General features: G+C 44.2%; 2 protein-coding genes across 4 annotated transcripts in view; one reads left to right on the top strand and one right to left on the bottom strand.

The window, feature by feature from the left end:
• Positions 1-12,191, bottom strand: part of AGPAT5 (1-acylglycerol-3-phosphate O-acyltransferase 5) — a 52,373-nt gene extending 40,182 nt beyond the window's left edge. For all 3 annotated transcript variants that reach the window (XM_053596665.1, XM_053596666.1, XM_053596664.1), the window contains exon 1: positions 11,686-12,191. In XM_053596665.1, coding sequence (XP_053452640.1) covers positions 11,686-11,904 — 219 coding nt within the window. In that variant the 5' untranslated portion in view covers positions 11,905-12,191. The remainder of the gene's footprint in view (positions 1-11,685) is intronic.
• The window catches only part of DEFB1 (defensin beta 1), a 229,237-nt gene that overhangs the window by 145,966 nt on the left and 58,805 nt on the right, over positions 1-24,466 (top strand). The window lies entirely within an intron of this gene.

Genomic DNA, 24,466 nt, shown 5'->3' on the forward strand with positions numbered 1-24,466 from the left:
CATTATCCTTTTAAAACCTAGAAGTTATGGCTCAGCACCAGAAGCACAGTGGTTACAGCGTCAGCCACATACACCAAGGGTGGCAGGTTTGTGGCCCGGGCCAACAAAACATCTGCAACAAAAAAATAGCCGGGCATTGTGGCAGGCAACTATAGTCCCAGCTACTTGGGAGGCTGAGACAAGAGAATCACTTAAGCTCAAGAGTTTGCAGTTGCTGTGAGCTGTTGACGGCTCAAGAGTTTGCAGTTGCTGTGAGCTGTGATGCCACAGCATTCTAGTGAGGGCGACACAGTGAGACTCTGCCTCAAAAAAAAAAAAAAAAAAAATTAATAAAACCTGGAGGTAAGTTTCTGAGACCTCTTTCAGGTCCCACATTCCAGTGGCTTGGCTGACCCACCCAGACTAGTGGCCCACACCAACAAACTGACTCAGCTGGAATCGTGACTCCAGGAAGTAAAGCAGTACAAGAAGCTGATTTCTACACCCCTATTATTTTGCCCCCAACCTAACCAATTAGCAAACCCAAAAGCTTAATCCTTTCCCCACCGAACTTCCTTCCTGACTCCCAAATTTGGGGGGAGTCAGATTTGAAAAATCCCTCCAATCTCCCTGCTTATCGCTATGCTCACCACTGTGCAGAATTAAGCTCTCTGCTCTAGCGTCTGCTGTCAGTGTATCGGCTTTCTCTCGGGTAGTAGTGGGCAAATGAATCTGGTAGGCAGCAAAACTGCCCCTGCTTCAAGACGTCCTGTGTTTTCAGAGCAAACCAAAGTACGCCTTCCATTTATTGATTTATGACTTTCTATGTTATCCCTGAAATGTATAAAACCAAACTGTAATCAGACCATGGGAGACCACTTGCTCAAGGCTTCTTGGGCATGGCTCTCCAGGCTATGGTCATACATGTTTGACTTAGAATAAACCTCTTAAAATTATTTTATAGAGTTTGAGTTCTTCTCCATTTGTACTTTCATTTGTCAAACTAGGTAAAGCCACACCTATGACAACTCAAAATGAGTGACCGACTGAGGCAAAGATCTCAATGAATGGAAGTTTATAATGCCAGAGTTGAGGACACAAACCACAGACAAATCTGTGTCTGTTTCTTCAGAGCAGCTGGGAACTCAGGTTTAAAAGAGGGCATCCAGAAAAAGACAAAGAGGAAGGGGAGTGGGCAGTGAGACAGAACAGGCACAGGCTTGTGAGACCTGGGAAATCTAGGAAGCATCGATTATGCAGCTGTTCCCAGGAAGTAAGCTTTATGTTGTCTCTGCTCTGCACCTGGGAAGATAAATCTGCAGTCAACATTATTAGTGTGGAGTCAACATTTTTAGGAGCTAGACTTAGCTTGCAGACGCAAAGTTACAATTTATAGGTCCTTGCTAGTGAGGGGCCAACAAGGAATTTCCTTACAAATGATCTGAGGGGTCAGTACTTTGCAGTAGCCTGAAGCCTTCCACCTGTTGCAGAGATCTGGCTGATGCATTACATTAGTAATGGCTACTCATTTGGAAGGGGGTGTTTCAACACTTAGCCTCTAGGTTTGACCCTTCCTTTTGCATAAGGAGTTGGGGGTCCTGACATTTTCACTTTTCATTTTTCCTTTACACCTCATTTTCAATGTTAAAACAGTTTCAGAATAAACTTAATGAATAAAATACTTTAAATATTTTAAATAAATAAAATACTTGAAATGCACCAGTAACTTTTTAAAGACATCACCAGGTAACTCCTCTAGTACTTATATTTCAAACCACATTGGTTGCTTCTATAAATGTATACTGCAGATAGTTTGTTCCTTCAAAACAAGGCACATGAAAACATATGTCTGGATGCTGGCGTGGATGTGGAGAGAAGGGAACACTTTTACACTGCTGGTGGGACTATAAACTAGTACAACCTTTCTAGAAGGAAGTATGGAGAAACCTCAAAGCACTCAAGGTAGACCTCCCATTTGATCCTGCAATCCCATACTGGGCATCTACCCAGAAGGAAAAAAATCCTTTTATTGTAAGGACACTTGTACTAGACTGTTTATTGCAGCTCAATTTACAATCGCCAAAATGTGGAAACAGCCTAAATGCCCACCAACCCAGGAATGGATTAACAAGCTGTGGTATATGTTTACCATGGAATACTATTAAAAAAAATGGAGACTTTACATCCTTCGTATTAACCTGGATGGAAGTGGAAGACATTATTCTTAGTAAAGCATCACAAGATTGGAGAAGCATGAATCCTATGTACTCAATTTTGATATGAGGACAATTAATGACAATTAAGGTTATGGGGGGGGGAAGCAGAGAGGGGGGTGGGGCCTTGGTGTGTGTCACACTTTATGGGGGCAAGACATGATTGCAAGAGGGACTTTACCTAACAATTGCAATCAGTGTAACCTGGCTTATTGTACCCTCAATGAATCCCCAACAATAAAAAAAATAATAATAATAAGCAAAAGGATATAGATTTGAGGAAACAATTAGCAGCCTGTGACACAGCAGAGTATCTACAGTTGCCAAAAGTCAACTTCTGAAGGCTGGACATGGAGTCACAAAGATTGTACAGAATATACACCCCTGTGACACTCCCCAGTTTATGTTCTATTCATCATCTTGCTTAAGCAGCCACAATCCAAAAAAAGTGAAGAAACCCTTTAGTTTTACACATTACAAAATAATTTTATATATTAAATTTCTGTTATTTAAATAAAGATAATTCTAACAAGGTAAAAACAAAAAACATATGTCTGGGTGTGGTGGCTCATGCCTGTAATTCCAGCACTCTGGGAGGCTGAAACAGTGGATCGTTTGAGCTCATGAGTTGGAGACCATGATCAGTTGGAGAGCAAGATCAGGACTCCGTCTCTAAAACTAGCCAGGTTTTGTGGTAGGTAACTGCAGTCCCAGTTACTTGGGAGGCTGAGGCAAGAGGATCACTTAAGCCCAAGAGTTTGAGGTTGCTGTGAGCTATGACACCACGGACCCTACCCAGGGAGACAAAGTAAGACTCTGTCTCAAATTAAAAAAAAAAAGAAAAAGAAAAAAGAAAACATATGGCTTTTGTTTTTCATAATTCTTTTTCTTTTTTTTTTTTTTTTGTGGTTTTTGGCCAGGGCTGGGTTTGAACCCACCACCGCTGGCATATGGGACCAGCGCCCTAGCCCTTTGAGCCACAGGCGCCGCCCACTTTTTTTCTTTTTGTAGAGACAGAGTCTCACTTTATGGCCCTCAGTAGAGTGCTATGGCGTCACACAGCTCACAGCAACCTCCAGCTCTTGGGCTTAGGCGATTCCCTTGCCTCAGCCTCCCGGGGACGGGTTTGAACCCGCCACCCTCAGTATATAGGGCTGGCACCCTGCCCATTAAGCCACAGGCACCGCCCTGTTTTTTCATAATTCTTTAAGTAATTTTATGTTTATCATAATTGTTTCTTCATAATTGTTTTAGGTTCATCCATTTTTTTAAAACTCCCTGTACAGAAAAAGGCTAATTTTCTTTTCACTTTATTAAGAGGTAGACAATAAAACTGCTTTTTGAGGCTTAGCACCTGTAGCTCAGAGGCTAGGGCGCCAGCCACACACACATACACATACCAGAGGTTCAGAAATTACAAAAGGTACAGGCTTTTACTGATAAGAAAACAAAGGTTTCTCTGTATTGCTGTCTATTCTGGAATTCCCTCTTTTATAACACCTTGGACTTCACTCATTCTATCTTACCCCCAAATAGAGTTCATGTTTCCTTCTCCTTTATCTATTTAAATGAAAAATGAATTAGACTCATTAGACCTAGAAAGATCTGGTAATCTTTTCAATCTCAATGTCCACTCTTTTCACTACCCTGCCATTGTGTCTCACCTGGATTACATTATTTTCCAAGCTTGCCCTTTTCCATGTTAGATCAAAATTCACCAAATAGTAAGGCCATTCAAGAAGCCCTACCCTTCCAGTGGCACCTGTGGCTCAGAGGGTAGGGTGCCAGCCTCATATACCAAGGGTGGCGGGTTCAAACCCAGCCCTGGCTGAACTGCAACAAAAAATAGCTGGGTGTTGTGGCGAGCGCCTATAGTCCCAGCTACTGGGAGGCTGAGGAAAGAGAATCGCCTAAACCCAAGAGTGGAGATTGCTGTGAGCTGTAATGCCACAGTACTCTATGGAGGGCGACAGAGTGAAACTCTCTCTCTAAAAAACAAACAAACAACAACAAAAAAGAATCCCTACCCCTTAAAAATGAGATTCATACACATTTCCACAGAAACACAGACTAGTATTCCCTATATTCTGCTATTTTTGTTACAAGGAAAAAACCAAGTCAAGCCATTCTCCCCTTAATTGTCACCTTCAAGAGAAGATCTTATAAAGGGGATGATTAATTAATCATTAAAATATGCTAATGTTAGTATATTATATATGTTAGTGTTACATAAAAAGATCCTGACACTGAGATCATGACAATGGGGGAAAAACTGAGGCTAAAGTTAGAATTCCATATACAGAGAAAAGCAGTCCAAAATATATCAACAATATATTATAAGGGGTAACGGTAACCCCTTTTCCCTAAAGCACACTATGTTACTTACTTTCAAAGTAAAGATTCACAGTAGCATATGACAATTGATACAGTTTAATAACCTAAGCAAAGAATTAAAGAGTTACTTTATTTTTGTACTGCAAAGCTAACAAAAACACTCCAATTTCATTGCTATCCTATACTGTAATTATCTACTTTTTCTTTTCCTGGCATGAATACCTTGATACCAGACCAGGGATTTCATTTCAATGAACACAACCACAGCACCAGGCAAAGCATCTTTGGGCTCTTAAAGCTAAATTGTGTAAAACAAAATCCTGGTGTGAGCCCCATAATATTCTTAAATAATAAATAAATAAATCTTGGCTTGACTACTACAGATATGAATATTTGCTTTTGTTTATCTATCTGTAAAAGGGGGAAAAGGGTTGCCTACCCAGTAAGAATGATATACATAACAGAACAATGTTTGTACGTAGTAGCATTCATTAAACACAATGGAGTTTATTACTAAACCCTACTTTCTTCTTTTCCCTCCACATCTAACCACAAAACCTTATCAGTTATCTCTAAAACACATAGATCAGTGGCTCGGCGCCTGCAGTTAGGTGGCTAGGGCACCAGCCACTTACATTGGGACTGGCAGGTTCAAACCTGGTCCAGGCCTGCCAAACAACAATGGCAACTACAACAACCACCAAAAAATTAGCCAGGTGCCTCTAGTCCCAGCTACTTGGGAGACTGAGGCAAGAGAATCACTTAAGCCCAAGAGTTTGAGGTTGCTGGGAGCTGTGACACCACATCACTCTACCAAAGGTGATAAAGACTCTTAACCTCTTTAAAAAAAAAAAAAAAAAAAAGAGAAATTATTATTATTATTTTAAGACAGAATCTCACTTTGTTGCCCTCAGTAGAGTGCTATGGTGTCACGGCTCACAGCAACCTCCAGCTCTTGGGCTTAGGCAATTCTCTTGCCTTATTCTCCTGAGTAGCTAGGACTACAGGTACCTGCCACAACACCTGGCTATTTCTGTTGTTGTTGCAGTTTGGCTGGGGCTGGGTTCAAACTCGCCACCCTTGGTATATGGGGCCGGCATCCTATTCACTGAGCCACAGGTGCTGCCCCTAAAATGAGAAATTATTAAAGAAAAATTACCTTCTAAATCCATTTAAGCCAACTCTCAGTTTGTTCAGCTCCACAAAATAAGACAAATGTACAAAGGAGGGGCAGTAAAGCAGGGTCACATTTTCCTTTGCTTTCCATCATAATGACACAGAAGTATCCCATTAAGTACACAGGTATATTTATTGCCACTGTACTATAAAACCCATCTGGGTGGTACCCGTGGCTCAAAGGAATAGGGCGTCAGCCCCATATGCCGGAGGCGGGGTGTTTAAACCCAGCCCTGGCCAAAAAGTGCAAAAAAAAAAAAAAAAAAAATCCAAGAAGGTAATCTAAGGAAGGAATTTTCCCACAATTTAAACATTAATTTAAAAGCTCTCTGAAGAAATCTAAAGCTAAGCACCAAACTGGTACATACCTGGGAAAGGTATATGCAGTGTAGGAGTAGGGAAAACTTTAACTTTTTCAAAATATTGTGGCTGTGTTTGCATGTTTATTGTATCTGTGATTTAAAATAGAAAAATAATGCATTAAAAACTATTCACAAATGCAACCTAAAATAGCTGGTTTGTTCAGAACTTTGCATTTATAAAAAGTGTAAAAATAAAGTTCTAATTACATTTCTCTAAGATTTTCTTATAACTCTAATAAGTTGTTATTAAACAAGTACTCTAGCGAGACTTAAATTGTGTTCAACTCAATTTGTATTTGACTGAGAAATGTTTAATTTCCTCTAGCAAAAGCTTTTATTATCCTGCTTAAACAAGCAAATGGATGGGCACATCTAAACCTGCCCCATTCATTCCTCTCCACTAACTGAAGGAAATAATCTAAGAGCTATTTAAGGTCTTCACATGAATGATAAGCAAGCAGAGAAGAATAAAATCAAGGTTACAAACTACAATTCATATTGACTACAAATATTAGAGAAAACTGACCGACATTTTAGCAGAAATACAGAAAGAATTCAAAAGTCATAAAAGGGGATGTACTAAAGAAACAACTTGTAATGTCCCTTTCCTATTCTAAATAAACGCCCTCATTCTAGTAGTTCAGCTGCTTTTACAGCAAGATTCAGAAAATAAATCCAGGCCAGGCATGATGGCTCATGCCTATAATCCTAGCACTCTGGGAGGCCAAGGCAGGTGGATTGCTTGAGCTCGGGAGTTTGAGACCAGCCTAAGCCAAGAGCAAGACCCTGTCTCTATTAAAAACAGGAAAACCAGCCAGACATTGTGGCCGGGGTTTGGGAGGCTGACGCAAGGGGATCACTTGAGCCCAGGAGTTTGAGGTTGCTGTGAGTTGTGATGCACTTTACCCAGGGTAACAGAGTGAGATTGTCTCCAAAAAAACACAGAAGAAGAAGAAAAGAAATTTAACTCAATTAAGAGTTTAGGACTGGGCGGCGCCTGTGGCTCAGTGAGTAGGGCGCCAGCCCCCTATGCTGAGGGTGGTGGGTTCAAACCCAGACCCAGCCAAACTGCAACCAAAAAATAGACAGGCATTGTGGTGGGTGCCTGTAGTCCCAGCTGCTCTGGAGGCTGAGGCAAGAGAATCGCGTAAGCCCAAGAGTTAGAGGTTGCTGTGAGCCGTGTGACATCATGGCACTCTACCTGAGGGCGGTACAGTGAGACTGTCTCTACAAAAAAAAAAAAGAAATGAGTATAATTGTAATGGATATGTTACTTAGTTCAATGTAAGCATTTCACATTGTATATCAAAGCAGTACGCTGAACTCCATAAATGCATCAATGTAAAAAGTCATGATTTAATAAAAAATAATTTTAAAATGTCATTTAAAAAAAGCTCTAATTTAAAAATTCTTCTTCAATGTACATATTTTAATGAACTTTTTGGGAAAATTTATATCCTCTTAAATTACTAAAACTCTCTTTAGAAATGAATCAACTATATTTTATGCAGAATAAGAGAATCATCACTATTCTCACGCCTGTAATCCTAGCACTCTGGGAGGCTGAAGCCAACCTAAGGAAGAGAGAGACCCTACCTCAACCAAAAATAGAAAAATTACCCAGGCATGTGGTGAATGCCTATAGTTCCAGCTACTTGGGTGGCTGAGGCCGGAGAGGATCACTTAAGTCCAGGAGTTTAAGGTTGCTATGAGCTGTTACACCATAGCACTCTGGCCTGGGGGCGAAACTCTTGTCTTGGGGGTGGGGCTGGGGGCGTGAGGGGAGGTAAAAAATAAGGTGACAGAATGTCCCTATAAATCTTCTTTCCTTGAGTATTATATATAAAGATAGCTATTTATTCCCCTATTGATTTAACCTTCTAGGAAACTATCAAAAATATCAGAAGGTAGCCGAGATTCCAGAAAGAGACTCTAACGTATTCAAAATGCCCTGCTGTTATTAAACAGCAAATAATTATTTGTCAATAAATAAATAGTAATAAAAAATAAATAAAATGCAAGAACTAGAAACTTCTTTTTTTTTTTTTGGAGACAGAATCCCACTCCGTTGCCCCTGGTACAGTGCCATGGCATTTTATCTCACAGCAACCTCAAAATTCTGAGCTCAAGTGATCTCTTGCCTCAGCCTCCTGAATAACTAAGATTATAGGCAATGGCCACAACGCCTTGTTAGTTTTTCTGTTTTTAGTAGAGATGAGATCTATCTCTTGCTCAGGCTGGTCTTGAACTCCTGAGCTCAAGCAACCCACCTGCCTTGGTCTCTCAGAGGGTTAAGATTACAGAAGAACTAGAAACTTTTTTTCTTTTTTTGAGACAGAATCTCACTTTGTTGCCCTCAGTAGAGTGCCATGGTATCACAGCTCACAGCAACCTCAGACTTGGGCTCAAGCAATTCTCTTCCTCAGCCTCCCAAGGAGCTGGGACTACAGGCGCCTGCCATAATGCTCAGCTGCCACAATGCCTGGCTAATTTTAGAGACCGGGGTCTCGTGCTAGCTCAGGCTGGTTTCAAACTCATGAGCTTAGGCAATCTGCCTGCCTAGGCTTCCCAGAGTGCTGGGATTATAGGAGTGAGCCACCACTCCTGGCCTAGAAAAAAATTTTTTTGAAGCAGAGTCTCACTAATGTCACCCTAGGTAGAGTACTGTGGCATCATAGCTCACATCAACCTCAAACTCTTGGGCTTAAGCGATTCTCTTGTCTCAGCCTCCCAAGTAGCTGGGACTACACACAACCGCCACAGCACCCAGCTATTTTTCTGTTGCAGTTGTCATTGTTGCTTAGCTGGCCCAGGCTGTGCTACGGACACCAAACCTGGCCTAGAAACGCTTGGTTCTACTTTTTTTTTTTTTTTTTTTTTGAGAGTCTCACTCTGTTGCCCAGAGTGCTGTCGCATCATAGCTCACAGCAACCTCATACTCTTGGGCTCTAGCATTCTTCTTGCCTCAGCCTTCTGAGTAGCTGAGACTACAAGTGTCTGCCACAACACCCAGCTAGTTATTTCTATTTTTAGTAAAGACAGGACTCCCCACCTTGGCCTCCCAGTGGGCTAGGATTAAAACTGCACCTGGCTGATTCTATGTTTTTATTAAATCATTGGTGTAAATGTTCAAAAACCTGTATTTGATGATTAGTGGGCAATCAGATCTAGGAGTCCTAATAAACTTTATCAAGAGACACATGTTAAACAAAATTTTGAATTACATGTAAGGGCCCTTTGATAAATACATGAAGATTAACACTGGATGCTAGCTAGATCCTTTTAATGGAACAAGGGGGGTGGGAGAGTGGAGAACCAACGAGATTAAATGTTGCATAGAAATTGATAAGTAACTGGATATCTATAGTCAGCAGTATATAAGGTAAAGTATGTAATTTCAGAAACACTACAAAGTTTTCCAATTGTTTAACAAATAAGAAATTGCCGGGCGGTGCCTGTGGCTCAGTGACTAGGGCGCCGGCCCCATATGCTGAGGGTGGCGGGTTCAAACCCAGCCCCGGCCAAACTGCAACAAAAAAATAGCTGGGCGTTGTGGCGGGCGCCTGTAGTCCCCGCTGCTCAGGAGGCTGAGGCAAGAGAATCGCGTAAGCCCAAGAGTTAGAGGTTGCTGTGAGCCGTGTGATGTCATGGCACTCTACCCAAGGACAGTACAGTGAGACTCTGTCTCTACAAAAAAAAAAAAAGAAATTGCCTTGGGGGCTCTTGTGGCTCAAAGGGGTCGGGCACCGGCCCCATTTGCCAGAGGTGGCGGGTTCAAACCCAGTCCCGGCCAAAAACTGCAAAAAAAAAAAAGAAAGAAATGGCCAAACAGGAAGTACTCCCTGCATTATATTGTATACTCTTTGAACAAAAATAAAGGAATTCATCATAGGTACAATTACTTTTCTAAGAGGTGACTGACTTTGTATTCTGAGCTTATACCACAGCTCAGACCAGTTATAGATGTGAAAGTAAACAATTATGAAAAAACCATACATTCAGACAAACTTGGTGAGATAACATTGTAAGGGGAAAGCATTAACCTGAATTACTGAAAATTTTAAAGAAGGCCCATTTTAAAAGTTAATTACCAGGGAACCATGATCTGGAACTGTGCTTTCTGTCTTTCCTAGGAAGCACAGATAATGGTTTAAACAGAAGCCCTAGCCTTTCCTAGTCCCTCCCCACCCCCCAGTCACCTCCAACTGGGAAAAACTCAGAGCCATCAGGGCTCAAACAGTAGCACAAGCGCAAACTCAAGGCAAAAAAAAGATGCTTCAGGTGGAAAAAAGAAAGGCAAAAAGACAAAACTATAGTATCTCATTCTCTCCACCGACTCTACCACATTCCCACCAAGAAAATTAAGAAGACTAACTGGACATTCGGAAATACCAGAAGGTATTCTTTTACCAAGAATGTAAAAGCTCTTCTTTCAAATTCAGAAGTCACGGGAAAATTCACAACTGTTATTTTTTTATGAGACTTCAAATAACTAATGTGAAGAGGCCTTCTACTTTTACTGTTTTTCAAGTTTAATCTACAAATCTCTATATTGAAGGAGCTAAGAAAATTTCACCCCAAAATACGGCTCCTTGGCATCGGCATAAAGAATATTTTGAATTACAGGCCATTCATGATCAGAAAGCACTATTGGAAGAGGCTTTCCCACTATCTACATAAAACCCGAGTAACCTGAATGGGAATCAAAAGGAGCAGCTGACTTCCTTTCCTGAATGCTAACAGATCTGGCCCCAAATCATTTAAAACACAATACCTGTCTCTCAGGTTAATTTACAAATCAATCTGTTTCCCTCCACCTACGCATCTCCCCAGCAACCACTTGCACTTGTACTTTGCACATTCTCCGCCCTCCCTCCCCCCTCCTTAAAGGCATCTAGAAAGGCAGCTGACCATCTGAGACCTTAGGTCATCATTCTTGCGGCTCCCTCCATGCGCACGGTATTTGGAAATAAACCTTTCTCTTATTAACCTGCCGTAATCGTGAGTTGATCTTTCAAGGAACCAACCAAGGGGAAAGGGCGGGTTTTGCCGTGATCCCTACAACACAGAGAGAAACAGTAACAGACAGTAATCAGACAACATCACTCTCGTTTTTAAGCCTAAAGTTGTCAAGAATTGTACCCACAGTAAGGCTTCTATCATAACAAAACGTATTCAAGTCTTCGCCCATCTTTCACCTGCACTGGGTAAGAACACAAAACGGCTGAACTTCTAGCCCAAATAGTGACATCAATCAATCAGTTTCAAGACAAGGTCACTTTTTTAAGGCGCACTTCCTTCTTGGGCCAAACGCCTGCCCAATTATTCAGACGTTCGCCTGCACCTACTTTGAGCTAAGCACGGAGACAGTAACATCGGACACGTGCGAGAAGCTGGTGATCCCACTAGTGGCCTCAGAACGAGGTTACCCCAGCTTCCTAGAGTTCTTGGGAGACATGTAAGGAAGCATCAGGCCAAACCTAAAGTAAGAAACTGAAAGTCCCCCCGGCGCCCCGTGGGAGGATGGGTGACTGCACTGGTCTCTGAAGCTGGATCCTGCAGGCGGGCCGGAGGGGAGGGATGCAAACCCGTCCGAGGCGCCGAGGGCCGGAGCGACCCACCTGGACCCCGGTGTAGTTCTCGAAGAAGAAGAGCACCATGCTCTGGTAGATGCAGTAGAGCCGGTCGTCCACCGCCTGGTAGAAACGCGCGGGCAGGAAGGCGGACAGCAGCCGCCAGACCCCCCAGGCCAGCACGTAGGTGGGCGCCGTGCCCAGGAGCACCATGCCCGGCAGCAGGTAGCGCATCGAGTACGTATGGAGCACCAGGGACAGCAGCATCTTCCCGGCTCGGCGGCCGAGCTCCGCCCGCGTTCCCGCCCCGGGCCCTCAGGCGCGGCGAGCCGGCGGCCCCTCACCGCCCGAGCCCCGGCAGCTGAGACGCCAAGCGCGCCGCCGGCTCCCGACCTCCACCCCCGGCCGCATGGGCCGCGCTGCCGTCGCGAGGCGAGCGAGCGAGTGCCGGGCTGTGCGCTGCTCGCGGCCGCGAGGACCTGGGAAGGCTCGGCAGTTTAGCAGCACTCACGCCCCATGACCCTCAGCCTTCACCACAACCCCTGCCGGGGGCGGGGCTCCGCGGCAACAACACGCCCCCTGATTGGCCGGTCTCACCATGGTCGGGGCGGGTCTCCACGGAAATACCGCGTCTCCTGGTTGGCCGAGCTGGGCCGGCGGTTGAAGCACAACTGCACCCTGCAGCGCGGATTGCCGCACTTGCGCATGCTCCGCAGGAGGGCTCGTCTGCTGACGCGGATTGCCGCACTTGCGCATGCTCCGCAGGAGGGCTCGTCTGCTGACGCGGGAAAGAAAAGGGCCGCGGCGAGCGGGGAGGGCCGTAGGGGGACGCTGAGCAGCCTCCTGCCCTGAGGCGGGGCGAGCGCGCGGGCTGGGGTGGGAGCCGGTCGGGCTGCCTGGGTCGCTCATCTCCTGGTTGCACGTCCTGCGGGCCCTTGGGCGCCTTGCGGACCCCCGGGCCCGGGCGTCCCAGGGTTGGGGTGGGCGTACTCCCGAGGCGCGGGGTGCTGCGGACGCTGCCGCTTGGAGTCAGAGGACTTAGGCATCCAGGAGATGTGTTCGGGCTTACTGTGGTAAGGCCGGCAAGACGCAGGTTAGAATACTGGGGGGTGCTGAAGGCATTGGGGCGCTGGCAGCCGGGCCCCTCCCCCCTCTTAAAGGCCAGTCCTCAGCGCGGGGCTCCCGCCCCCGGCCGGTGCACAGGGACCTCTCCTCCTATCCCTCCTCCTCCACTGGGGTGTTCTCAAAACTAGACATGATTCCCCCCCCATCACTGTGATGATGATAATTGCATGTTTATGCATAGCCGTAACATAACTTTTTTACACGGGTATTTCCACACCGTTTCATTAGACATTTTGAAAATTTGGTCTTGCTTCACTTCTCCACGGGTTTCCTGTTTGAGTTGCGTCTTTTTTGTTATTGCCCCCCAGCGGCCTCATTTGTGCAGTAATTAAAGTGCTTGCGTGTACATGTAGAACCCAGGAAATGCGTCCATACATGGACCTCACGAAAATCTAGGAAGGTAGGGTTAGCAAACAGATCGCAGGCCTTCTGGATCCTTCTACTTCCCTCTGTAGTAAAAGTGCCTTAATATGTAGCTCTTTCCAAGAATAGTTGCACTTTAAAAGAATGGCAGGATGGAAGTGACTCTGGGGGTGTCAGTGAGTGGTGAGTCAGTGCGAAGGCCCAGGACATCACTAGACTTTAGAAACAATGTAAACTTAGGCTACACTAAGTTTATTTTTTAAAGAGTAATTGTGCTACAGTGTTACTAGGTATTTGACATTTGTCAGCTTTTCCATAATCTTTTGGGACCACCATCTTTTTTTTTCTTTTTTTGAGACAGAGCCTCAAGCTGTCGCCCCGGGTAGAGTGCTGTGGCATCACAGCTCACAGCAACCTCCAACTCCTGGGCTTAAGCGAGTCTCCTGCCTCCACCTCCCAAGTAGCTGGGACTACAGGCGCCTGCCACAATGCCTGGCTATTTTTTGGTTGCAGCCGTCATTGTTGTTTGGCGGGCCGGGCTGGATTCGAACCTGCCAGCTCAGGTGTATGTGGCTGGCGCTTTAGCTGCTTGAGCCACAGGCGCCAAGCCGAGACCACCATCTTAAATGCAGTCCATCATTAACCAAAACATGCAGTGCATGACTGTACTAGAAAAAATATAGAATAAAAATTTTTATAGTTTTGAGGTGCAGAAGGTTTTACTTGGGATGATATTAAGGACAGTAATTACCATGAAGTATTGATTCCCAAGAAGTCTTAGAATCTCCACAGAGCAGTCTGACAAAGCAGAGCTGAATAAACTTGCCATTTCTGTACTGCAGAGTATTCAGCCTGGGTGCCGTGAGATCTCAGCCTGTTGCCAGGCCCTTAAGGAACACCCAAATTGAATGTACTTGAACTGGGGCTTGAAGTGTAATAAAAGAAGGCTGTAATCTCATCAGTTGTATTGTAAATTGACCTTCTTAAGAGGTAACAGAAAGGTTCTGATGTGTAGTACCCTGAAAAGCAAAAGGATACTTGCCCCTCTCCGTGAAACAATTAAAGTTCTTTAACTAGAATACCTCCTATCTTTCCACAAACAACTGTGCTAAATTGTAGCCAGTACTCTGGCTCTTTTTGGTCAGATCTCATTCATGCCTTTATTTTTCTATTCGCACAAATAAAGCAAGAAGGCAGGCTACTTCTAACAGATTTAAACAGTAGTCTGTTTTGAATATTGAACAAATTGAGGACGTCTCCCTCAGGCTGTCCCCAATCCCTTTTTTTACCTAGAGGGTACAGCACTGTACCGTGCTAGTTGCCTTCCTGAGCAAGTATGCTGTGAGCGTTTGGCAGACCATTGCGGGGTTGCTTTTGTGAAATCACTGAGACGTTCAGGCAGAGAACCATTTCTCCCAGTTCAGCCTATATCCTTGGGAGAAGTTGCCCCCACCCGCCCTACTGGCATGGGCTGTGGTAAGTCTCAAGCTCCTCAAGATACTTAGAGGTGGTCCAAGGCAAAAAGTATTTTCACAATGATAACTGAAATGTCACTGCTTTTTTTCCTCGTGTTAAATTTGCAGTGGTAGGTAAATTTACTAGCCCATTTTAAGGCAGCGACACCAAAAGGTATATTAGTGGCCACCATTCTGCATTAACACATACTCGTGACAAAAAACACTCATTTCACTTGAGAATATCTTCACTGATGCAGCAAAAATATTTGATTAACTCTAACCCCTGAGTACACATCTGGAATATTCTGTGTGACTAAATGGAGTCTGCAAGCAGCAAGCAAACCAAGGACCAAGAGTTCAGTAGTGGGAAAGACCCCTGAACGTCCAGCTGAGCAAACTGCTTTTTTCATTGAACATCATTTTTACTTGAACGAATAGCAGCTAAAACTGGTGATTCTGGCACACATTTTCTCAAAAATAAATTATCACTTCAAAGAAAACAAAAGGTATTATTGCCAATAATAAAATTTGAGCTTTCCAGTGAAAATTTAAATTTTGGGAAAATTATATATGGCTTCATGAGCTTGGCACTTCCCAGTTCTTGAAGACTTTTTTTTTTTTTTTTGAGACAAAGTTTCACTTGGTCACCTTGGGTAGAGTGCTGTAGCATCACAGCTCACAGCAACCTCAAACTCTTGGGCTCAAGCAATCCTGCCTCAGCCTCCCAAGTAGCTGGGACTGCTGGTTCTCACCACAACACCTGGCTCTTTTTTAGAGACGAGGTCTTGGGCTGGCTCAGGCTGGTCTCGAACCACTAAACTCAGGCAATCCACCCGCCTCAGCTTCCACGTGCTGGGATTACAGTTGTGAGCCACCACACCCAGCCCTTGAAGACATTTCTGAGGTCTGTGATAATAGTAACAGACATTTTGATTTTTTGGTTTTGTAAGATGAGTGTGTGAGCATTAGAATGATCTGCACAACTCAGTGAAACAGTATATTCTAAATAATACATGGTGTTTAAAAATCATGTGTGAGTAAATGGTTCTTACAAAGGATAAGATATGCCAATGGATTATAATGTAACTACAAAAATCTTACTGATGTAATTTTAAACTCTATTACTAACCTTTAAGTAGTTATCAGCTCCTGGCTGGCTGCAGTGGTCATGCATGTAATCTTTGTGCTCTAGAGGCCAAGGCAGGAGGATCACTTGAGTTCAGGAGTACAAGACCAGCCTGAGTAAGAGCAAGACCCATGTCTCTCCTAAAAACAGAAAAAATTAGCCAGGTGTAGTGGTGAAAGTACCCTGGAAGCTGGGATAGAAAGCTTGCTTGAGCCCAGCAGTTTAAGGTTGCTGTGAGCTAGGCTGATTCCATGGCACACTAGCCTGGGAGACAAAGACTCTGTCTCAAAAAGAAAAAAAAGGGATTTACCTGTTCCTGAGTTTCTAGTATTGAAGGAGCTAAGGAATTTTTTTTTTTTTTGGGCCAGGGCCGACTTTGAACCCGCCACCTCCTGTATATGGGGCCGGCGCCCTACTCCTTGAGCCACAGGTGCCACTCGAAGCTAAGGAATTTTTATTCCTAAATATATTTATCTTTATTAAAGATAAAATAATAAAGATAAATTTTAATAAAAATAAAATTCAATGTATTTTTAATTAAAGGCTATTCACAATCAGAAAGCATTGGAAAGGGCTTTCCCTCAATCTGCAAAAACCAGACTGACCTAATCAGGGGATCAAAGAGGGGGCAACTTTCTTTTCCCCTGAATGTTAGCAGACCTGGCCCAAATCATTTAAAACACAATACCTGTCTCTCTATTTCTCCCACCTATTCACCTTCCCTAGCAACCACTTGCCGCATCCCTATTCCATCTTCTCCCCCTCCCTTCAAAAAGGCATCTATAAAAGTATCTGACCATCCTTGAGACATTGGGTAATCATTCTTGTGATTCCCACCAAGTGCATGGAATTTAGAACAAATTTTAATCTGCCATAATTGTGAGTTAATCTTTCAGTGAACCAACCAAGAGAAAACAGTTTCGCTGTGATCCCTATGGTGCAATATGAAAGAACAGAGGCCGGACGCAATGACTCACCTACAATCCTAGCAGTCTGGGAGGCTGAGGCAGGTGGATTGCCTGAGCTCGGGAGTTGGGGACCAACCTGAAGAAGAGCGAGACCCGGTCTCTAAAAATTAGCTGGCATTGTGGCAGGTGCCTGTATCCCAGCTACCAGGGAAGCTGAGGCAACAGAATTGCTTGGAGTCCAAGTTTGAGGTTGCTGTGAGCTATGATGCCACACTCTACCAAGGGTGACAAAACTGAAACTGTTAAAAAAGGTAAAGAAAAGAAAGAAGAATAGTCACATTGTCTGGAAAGGCCATGAAAATATTCCTCTCTCAGCTTGGCGCCGGTAGGACAGTGGTGCCTACTGGCACTTGTGGGACATACACTGAGGCTGGCGGGTTTGAACCTGGCTGGGCATTGTGGCAGGTCCCTGTAGTCCCAGCTACTGGGAGGCTGAGGCAAGAGGATCACTTAAACCCAGAAATTTGGGTTGCTGTGAGCTGTGATGCCACAGCACTCTACCAAGGGGACATAGTGAGACTCTGGCTCAAAAAAAAACAAAAAACACTCCTCTCTTTTACCAATTACATACCAATTATAAGCTTCAACCAGAAAAACAACATGGCAACAGATTGAGTGCAGAAGCAGATATAAGACTCCTGCTATATTCTATAATATTAAGCTACACAGTATAGTGATTTGCAAAAAATGTAAAACAGTGCCACTCTTATTAAATTTATTGTTGTTGAAAATAGTTTTTTCAATCACACTGTTAACATAATGGGTTTGTCTTTTTTTTTTTTTGAGACAGAGTCTCACGTTGTCGCCTTGGGTAGAGTGCCCTGGCGTCACAGCTCACAGCAACCTCAAACTCTTTGGCTTAAGTTATTCCCTTGCCTCAGCCTCCCAAGTAGCTGGGACTATAGGCTCCTGCCACAACACCCAGCTATTTTTTTGTTGCAATTGTCATTGCTGTTTAGCTGGCCTGGACTGGATTCAAGCCCACCAGCCTCAGTGTATGTGGCTGGCACTGTGACCACTGTGCTATGGGCACAGAGCCATCATTATTTTTTAAGGAAGTAATAAATACCATGATGTGGGAAGCCAGTTTTAGATGAAGCTGACATCCAGAAGGCAGAACAGAAAAACAAACAAGAAGGTTGTGCTGAAATGGAGCTGTGGAATCAAACCAAGTGTCAGACCCACTCTGTCTCTTAACCCTTTACTCATGTGACCCAATCTCTATGATTGGTTTTGTGTGTGTTTGTTTTGAGACAGTCTCAATCTGTTGCCTTGGGTAGAGGGCCGTGGCATCACAGCAACTTCAAACTTCTGGGCTTGAGTGATCCTCTTGCTGCAGCCTCCCCAGTAGCTGGAACTATTGGCATGCACCACTAAGCCCAACTAGTTTTTCTGTTTTTAGTAGAGATGGGAGGTTGGTCTTGCACTCCTAAGCTCAAGCAGTCTTCTCACCTGAGCTCCCAGAGTGCTAGGATTACAGGCATGAGCCACCACATCCATCAATTTTTTGGTTTTTGAGACAAGGTCATGCTCTGTTGCCTAAGTGAGAGTGCAATGGCCTGATCATAGCTCACTGCACCTCAGGTGTTTGCGTTCATGTGGTCTTCCTGCCTTAGCCTCCTGAGGTGCTAGAACTACGGGCACCTACTACCACACCTTATTAATTTTTAAATTATTTTGTAGAGATGGGGTCTCACTATGTTGCTCAGGCTGGTTGTGGACTCCTGGGTTCAAGGGATCCTCCCTCCTTGGCCTCCAGAATGCTAGAATAACAGGCCTTAGCCACAATACCTGGCTAATACCAAATATCAATTATTAAACCTAGTTGAGGTGGGTTGTCACATCCCACTCCTGACACCACTTGTCAGAGCCCAGTACTGGCCAGGTTTTGGCCCAGCTTAACTAGGTTTTGGACACAGACCACTAAGCTACCTTGTTCAGGAATAATTTCTCTTAGGTGCCTGAGGGCTATCTACTTTAGCTGATGAGAGAGAGAGAGAGAGAGAGAGAGAGAGAGAGAGAGAGTAAAGCAGTCTCAGAATAGATAGATCTTAGTCTTTAGGAGAGCTTGGTAATCTTCAGCAGAGAGACACCGTGCTGGTGTTCTGCAGGCAGGAGAGGAGACAGAGTCAGAGTCAGAGTCAGAGTAAGCGACCCCGTGATAGAATGCACATGCTCCTGACTGCCTTCTCCTCCAGCCTAATATAAGGCTGATCTCGTGCCTCTCAACACCACAGGTGTAGAGACTGCCAATTCTCCACTGCTCTCATCTCGTGAGCTCTCATGCTTGCTACAAGAGCTAAATCCCTCTCCATGCCCTTTTCACCAAGGTGTTCCATTATTGAGCTATACAGGTATTTCTTCTAACTCTCCTAGCCATAGGCTATACAGGCTGCCACATTTCCCCCCTTTTTTATATACAAACAAACTTTTTAATATGGTAAGGGCAGTTCTTCCTCTTGTCTAGCCCTTTTCTTGCTAGGCAAAAGAATATGGTAATTGTCAAAGTTCAGAATTCCAGGTAATTGCTCTTTAAGAGGAAGCCCAATACAGATTTAAGCTATTACCTGCTGCTAGGGAAAAACAGTGATTGTAATGTTAATTCTTTAAAGGTCTTGTGAAGCTGAGAAAACAAACTGAAAATCTTCACTGAGAGAATTTACCATTTCTTTAACTCTATGAACTTTCCTTTGATATTTACTTAATGGACAAACAAAAGATAATGCTTTCCTTGCAATCTGTGGGAGCATGGATTTTTCTCCCGCTATTCCAAAGGCTTTGCTACTCACGGTCCTAATAAATCCACCCTTCACAGATCTCAAAAGACTGTTACTCGTGGACTAACGGTCTCGCACTTCACAGCTCCTCTCAGAGGCTCTGTTACTCGTGGTCCTTCAGGGGTCCCACACTTCACAGGACCTCAGTAGCAGAGTTTTTCCTGCTTTCAAGCTGCTTTTCCAGCGGAATTTTTGCGAATTGATTCCAGACTCTTTTTTTCAACTGGAGCTCCTTAGCACAAAGGTGGTTTAACCCTCAGTTACCCTCCCTCCCTTTGTCCTCCCTCTCATAATCTTCCAAAGGAGTCACTTGCTGTAGAGTGTCCCTTTCCCCTTTGGGCGTGTCCAGGCTCTTCAGATGGACCCGGTTATAGTACACAGACGCTGATGAGAGGTGGGTTACCCTTCACCAGGCTGGATAACCAAATATTCCACAAACATATTTAATCTAATTCTTCTCCATCATCATCCATTGGTCTGGCTTAATTTTCTCAGTTTTATGCTGAGGCACCACATGTCTAACCAAGCTGGCAGAGTGCTCCCATGGCAAAGAATTGAATTATACTGTTTTTCTGAGAGTATTTTGAAACGAAAATATTAAAGAAACTATGTTTTAACTTGTTTCATTTACCAGTGGGTCCTGATTCTGGCCCAACTGAATTTCCATACAATAAAGGTGTTCCATCTTTATCAAATTGAGAATGGCTGGCTCAGCGCCTGTGGCTCAAGTGGCTAAGGTGCCAGCCACACACACCTGAGCTGGTGGGTTCAAATCCAGCCCGGGCCCACCAAACAACAATGATAGCTGCAACCAAAAAATAGCCAGGCGTTGTGGTGGGCGCCTGTATTCCCAGCTACTTGGGAGGTGGAGGCAAGAGAATCACTTGAACCCAGGAGTTGGAGGTTGCTGTGAGCTATGACGCCATGGCATTCTACCCAGGGTGACAGCTTGAGGCTCTGTCTCAAAAAAAGAAAAAAAAATTTTTTTTTTGAGAATGGCATTCGTTTGCCCAATGAAAGCCTTTTTTACACTTGGGACATACACCTGGATGTTTACATGCCCTTTGTCCCTTTTCTTTAGCATTCAGCATTCTTTTCCCTTTTAAACACTCTTTTCTCTTATGGCTTACCTTCCCACATTTATGGCATTTGATGTTAACTGGGGGATTTACCCTCTGATCTTCCAGCTGCCCAATTTGAGTTTTCATGTCAATATAGCATTTACCTGCTTCAACTGTAAGGTTATTCATCTGATCTCTCAACTGTCTTGTGTCAGCTGCCATGATCTTAATCTGATCTTTAAGCTGTTCCATCTGATACTTCAACTGCTGTATCTCATTTGCCATGATTTTTCTCTACTGGCTTTTTCTTTTGGCCTTCTACTTTTTACATCTTTCCTTTTCAATTTTTATTATTTATTTATTTATTTATTTATTTTGTAGAGACAGAGTCTCACTTTACTGCCCTCGGTAGAGTGCCATGGCATCACACGGCTCACAGCAACCTCCAGCTCTTGGGCTTATGTGATTCTCTTGCCTCAGCCTCCCGAGCAGCTGGGACTACAGGCGCCCACCACAACGCCCGGCTATCCTTTTCAATTTTTAGAACCTTTGGCTGCCTTAAAGGGACAGGAGCGCTTTAGCTGTTTCTTTTTTACTCTGGAGTCTTAGATTTTTTTACAAAACTTCACTTCCTCTCTTTCTTTACCAGCCCCCCTTAATCTACCTCAACTCTTTTCTTTTAAACAGAATTTTTTTCTTTTCTTTTCTTTCTTTGCAGTTTTTGGCCGGGGCTGGGTTTGAACCCACCACCTCTGGCATTTGGGGCCAGCGCCCTACTCCATTGAGCCACAGGCACCACCCTAAACAGAACTCTTTTTATTTATTTTTTTTTCTTTTCCTTTTCTTTCTTTCTTTTTTTTTTTTGAGACAGAGCTTCAAGCTGTCATCCTGGGTAGAGTGCTATGGCACCACAGCTCACAGCAACCTCAAACTCTTGGGCTCAAGCGATTCTCTTGCCTCTGCCTCCCAAGTAGCTGGGACTACAGGCGCCCGCCACAACACCCGGGCTAATTTTGGGTTGTAGTTGCCATTGTTGTTTGGCGGGCCCGGGCTGGATTCAAACCCGCCAGCTCAGGTGTACGTGGCTGGCGCCTTAGCTGCTTGAGCCACAGGCGCTGAGCCCTAAACAGAACTCTTTTTTTTTTTTCTTTTTTTTTTTTTATTGTTGGGGATTCATTGAGGGTACAATAAGCCAGTTACACTGATTACAATTGTTAGGTAAAGTCCCTCTTGCAATCATGTCTTGCCCCCATAAAGTGTGACACACACCAAGGCCCCACCCCCCTCCCTCCATCCCTCTTTCTGCTTCCCCCCCATGACCTTAATTGTCAGGAATGGATTAACAAGCTGTGGTATATGTATACCATGGAATACTATTCAGCCATTAAAAAAAATGGAGACTGGGCGGTGCCTGTGGCTCAGCGGGTAGGGCGCCGGTCCCATATGCCGGAGGTGGCGGGTTCAAACCCAGCCCCGGCCAAATTAAAAAAAAAAAAAAAAAATTTAAAAAAAAAAAAAAAAAAAAATGGAGACTTTACATCCTTCATATTAACCTAAACAGAACTCTTAACTGCCAAAAAAAGGAATTCAGGCCTGGGTCTCTCAAAAGCTACTTCCCGTTGGCAATAGGTGAAGATATAGGGGAAGGCAGAAGTTCTCTTCCCTAACTTAATAAACTCTCACAACCTATTCCCAAACTTCTCTCTTTGCTGTTTTACCAAAGGCTTTTCTCACCCTTGAGGCTAAAGGCTTGTTTACTAAATGTTCTTCTTATCTCCTAGTTGTATCTTTTCTCTTTCCCTCTTATCTAAAGGCTTTTTTCTGCTTTTTTTCCTAGCCACTTCGCAGAAGAGGCTAAAGGCTTTTTTTTGTTTGTTTGTTTTGAGACAGAGTCTCACTATGTTGCCCTCAGTAGAGTGCTATGGCATTTCAGCTCACAGCAACCTCCAACCCTTGGGCTTAAGTGATTCTCTTGCCTCAGCCTCCCAAGAAGCTGGAAGTACAGGTGCCTGCCGCAATGCCCAGCTATTTTTTTGTTGCAGTTGTCATTGTTGTTTAGCTGACCTGGGCTGGGTTTGAACCCACCAGCCTTGGTACATACGGCTGGCGCCATAACCACTGTGCTACGGCGCCCAGCCAAGGCTAAAGGCTTTTATTGGCTTTTTTCCCCATAGAAGAGATAGTTAGAATTTGGAAAGAGAAAACATAGGAAAGAAGAGGAAAAACCAAATGAGGAAGGCCTATTGTTGGCTGTCTTTTTCTTAGATATTTCTTTTCCCTCCAAATATTTCTATTTCTCTTTTTTTCTTATTTGCTAAAGCTTATTTCCCTCTTGGTCTGTATTCACTGAATCCTGCTCATAGTGCCATTTGTCACATCCCACTCCTGACACCACTTGTCAGAGTCCAATACTGGCCAGGTCTCGGCCCCGGCTTAAGTAGGTTCCGGACATGGACCACTAAGCTACCTTGCTCAAGAACAATTTCTCTTAGGTGCCTGAGGGCTATCTACTTTAGCAGGAGAGAGAGAGTGTCTTAGAGTAAAGCAGTCTTAGAATAGATAGATCTTAGGGCGGCGCCTGTGGCTCAGTGAGCAGGGCGCCGGCCCCATATGCCGAGGGTGGCGGGTTCAAACCCAGCCCTGGCGAAACTGCAACAAAAAAATAGCCAGGCGTTGTGGCGGGCGCCTGTAGTCCCAGCTACTCAGGAGGCTAAGGCAGGAGAATCGCCTAAGCCCAGGAGTTGGAGGTTGCTGTGAGCTGTGTGATGCCACGGCACTCTACCGAGGGCAATAAAGTGAAACTCTGTCTCTACAAAAAAAAAAAAAAAAGAATAGATAGATCTTAGTCTTTAGTAGAGCTTGGTAATCTTCAGCAGAGAGACACCGTGCTGGCGTTCTGCAGGCAGGAGAGGAGACAGGGTCAGAGTAAGCGAGTCCGTGATAGAATGCGCATGCTCCCGACTGCCTTCTCCTCCAGCTTAACATAGGCTGATCTCATGCCTCTCAACACCACAGGTATAGAGACTGCCAATTCACCAATGCTCTCATCTCATGAGCTCTCATGGTTGCTACAAGAGCTAAATCCCTCTCCATGCCCTTTTCACCAAGGTGTTCCATTATTGAGCTATTCAGGTCTTTCTTCTCACTCTCACTCCTAGCCGTAGGCTGTATGGGCTGCCGCAATGGGTTATTCTTTTATCTGTTATCCATACTAGAAATCTAGAGGATATTTACAAATTTCTGTGTTCCTCACATACTGGTTTCTGTTCAGTCACTGTATTCATTCATTCATTCAATGAATAACTTTTTTTTTTGCAGTTTTTGGCTGGGGCTGGGTTTAAACCTGCCACCTCCCGCATATGGGGCCAGAGCCCTACTCCTTTGAGCCACGGGCACCACCCAAAATACTTTCTTGCTTTTTTTTTTTTTTTGCAGTTTTTGGCTGGGGCCAGGTTTGAATCCACCTCCTCCAGTATATGGGGCCGACACCCTACTCCTTGAGCCATAGGAGCCACCCCATTCAATAAATAACTTTTGGGTGCTAGTTATATGCCACCCCCTGTTCTAGGATCTGGTAATATGGCTGTGAATAAGGCAGATAAAGTAGATCCTCATTTTTGTGAAACTTAAGCATCACTGGTGAGAGACAGATAATAAATAAAAGCACTACAATGTTATAAGGGCAAGCAGTGAATTAAATAAAATAGGATGACAGGACAGAGAGTTACAGAATGGCACCTTTAAATTTTAAGGTCTAGAAATGCCTCTCTGTGGAGTACAAAGGTCCTCCAAAGGGGTGTGGGAGAGTTCAGATTGACCTGTGATCTTCTCTTCCCCATCTCATGCCCAGTGGTAAATTCTGTGGGTCTGTCACCTCCAGTGTCTATGGTCAGGAGGAGGACAGTATCTTTTATCTTTGGAACTTTGTTTGTTTGTTTTTGAGACAGAGCCT

Source organism: Nycticebus coucang, chromosome 7 (genome assembly GCF_027406575.1).
Source record: "Nycticebus coucang isolate mNycCou1 chromosome 7, mNycCou1.pri, whole genome shotgun sequence".
NCBI lineage: Eukaryota > Metazoa > Chordata > Mammalia > Primates > Lorisidae > Nycticebus > Nycticebus coucang.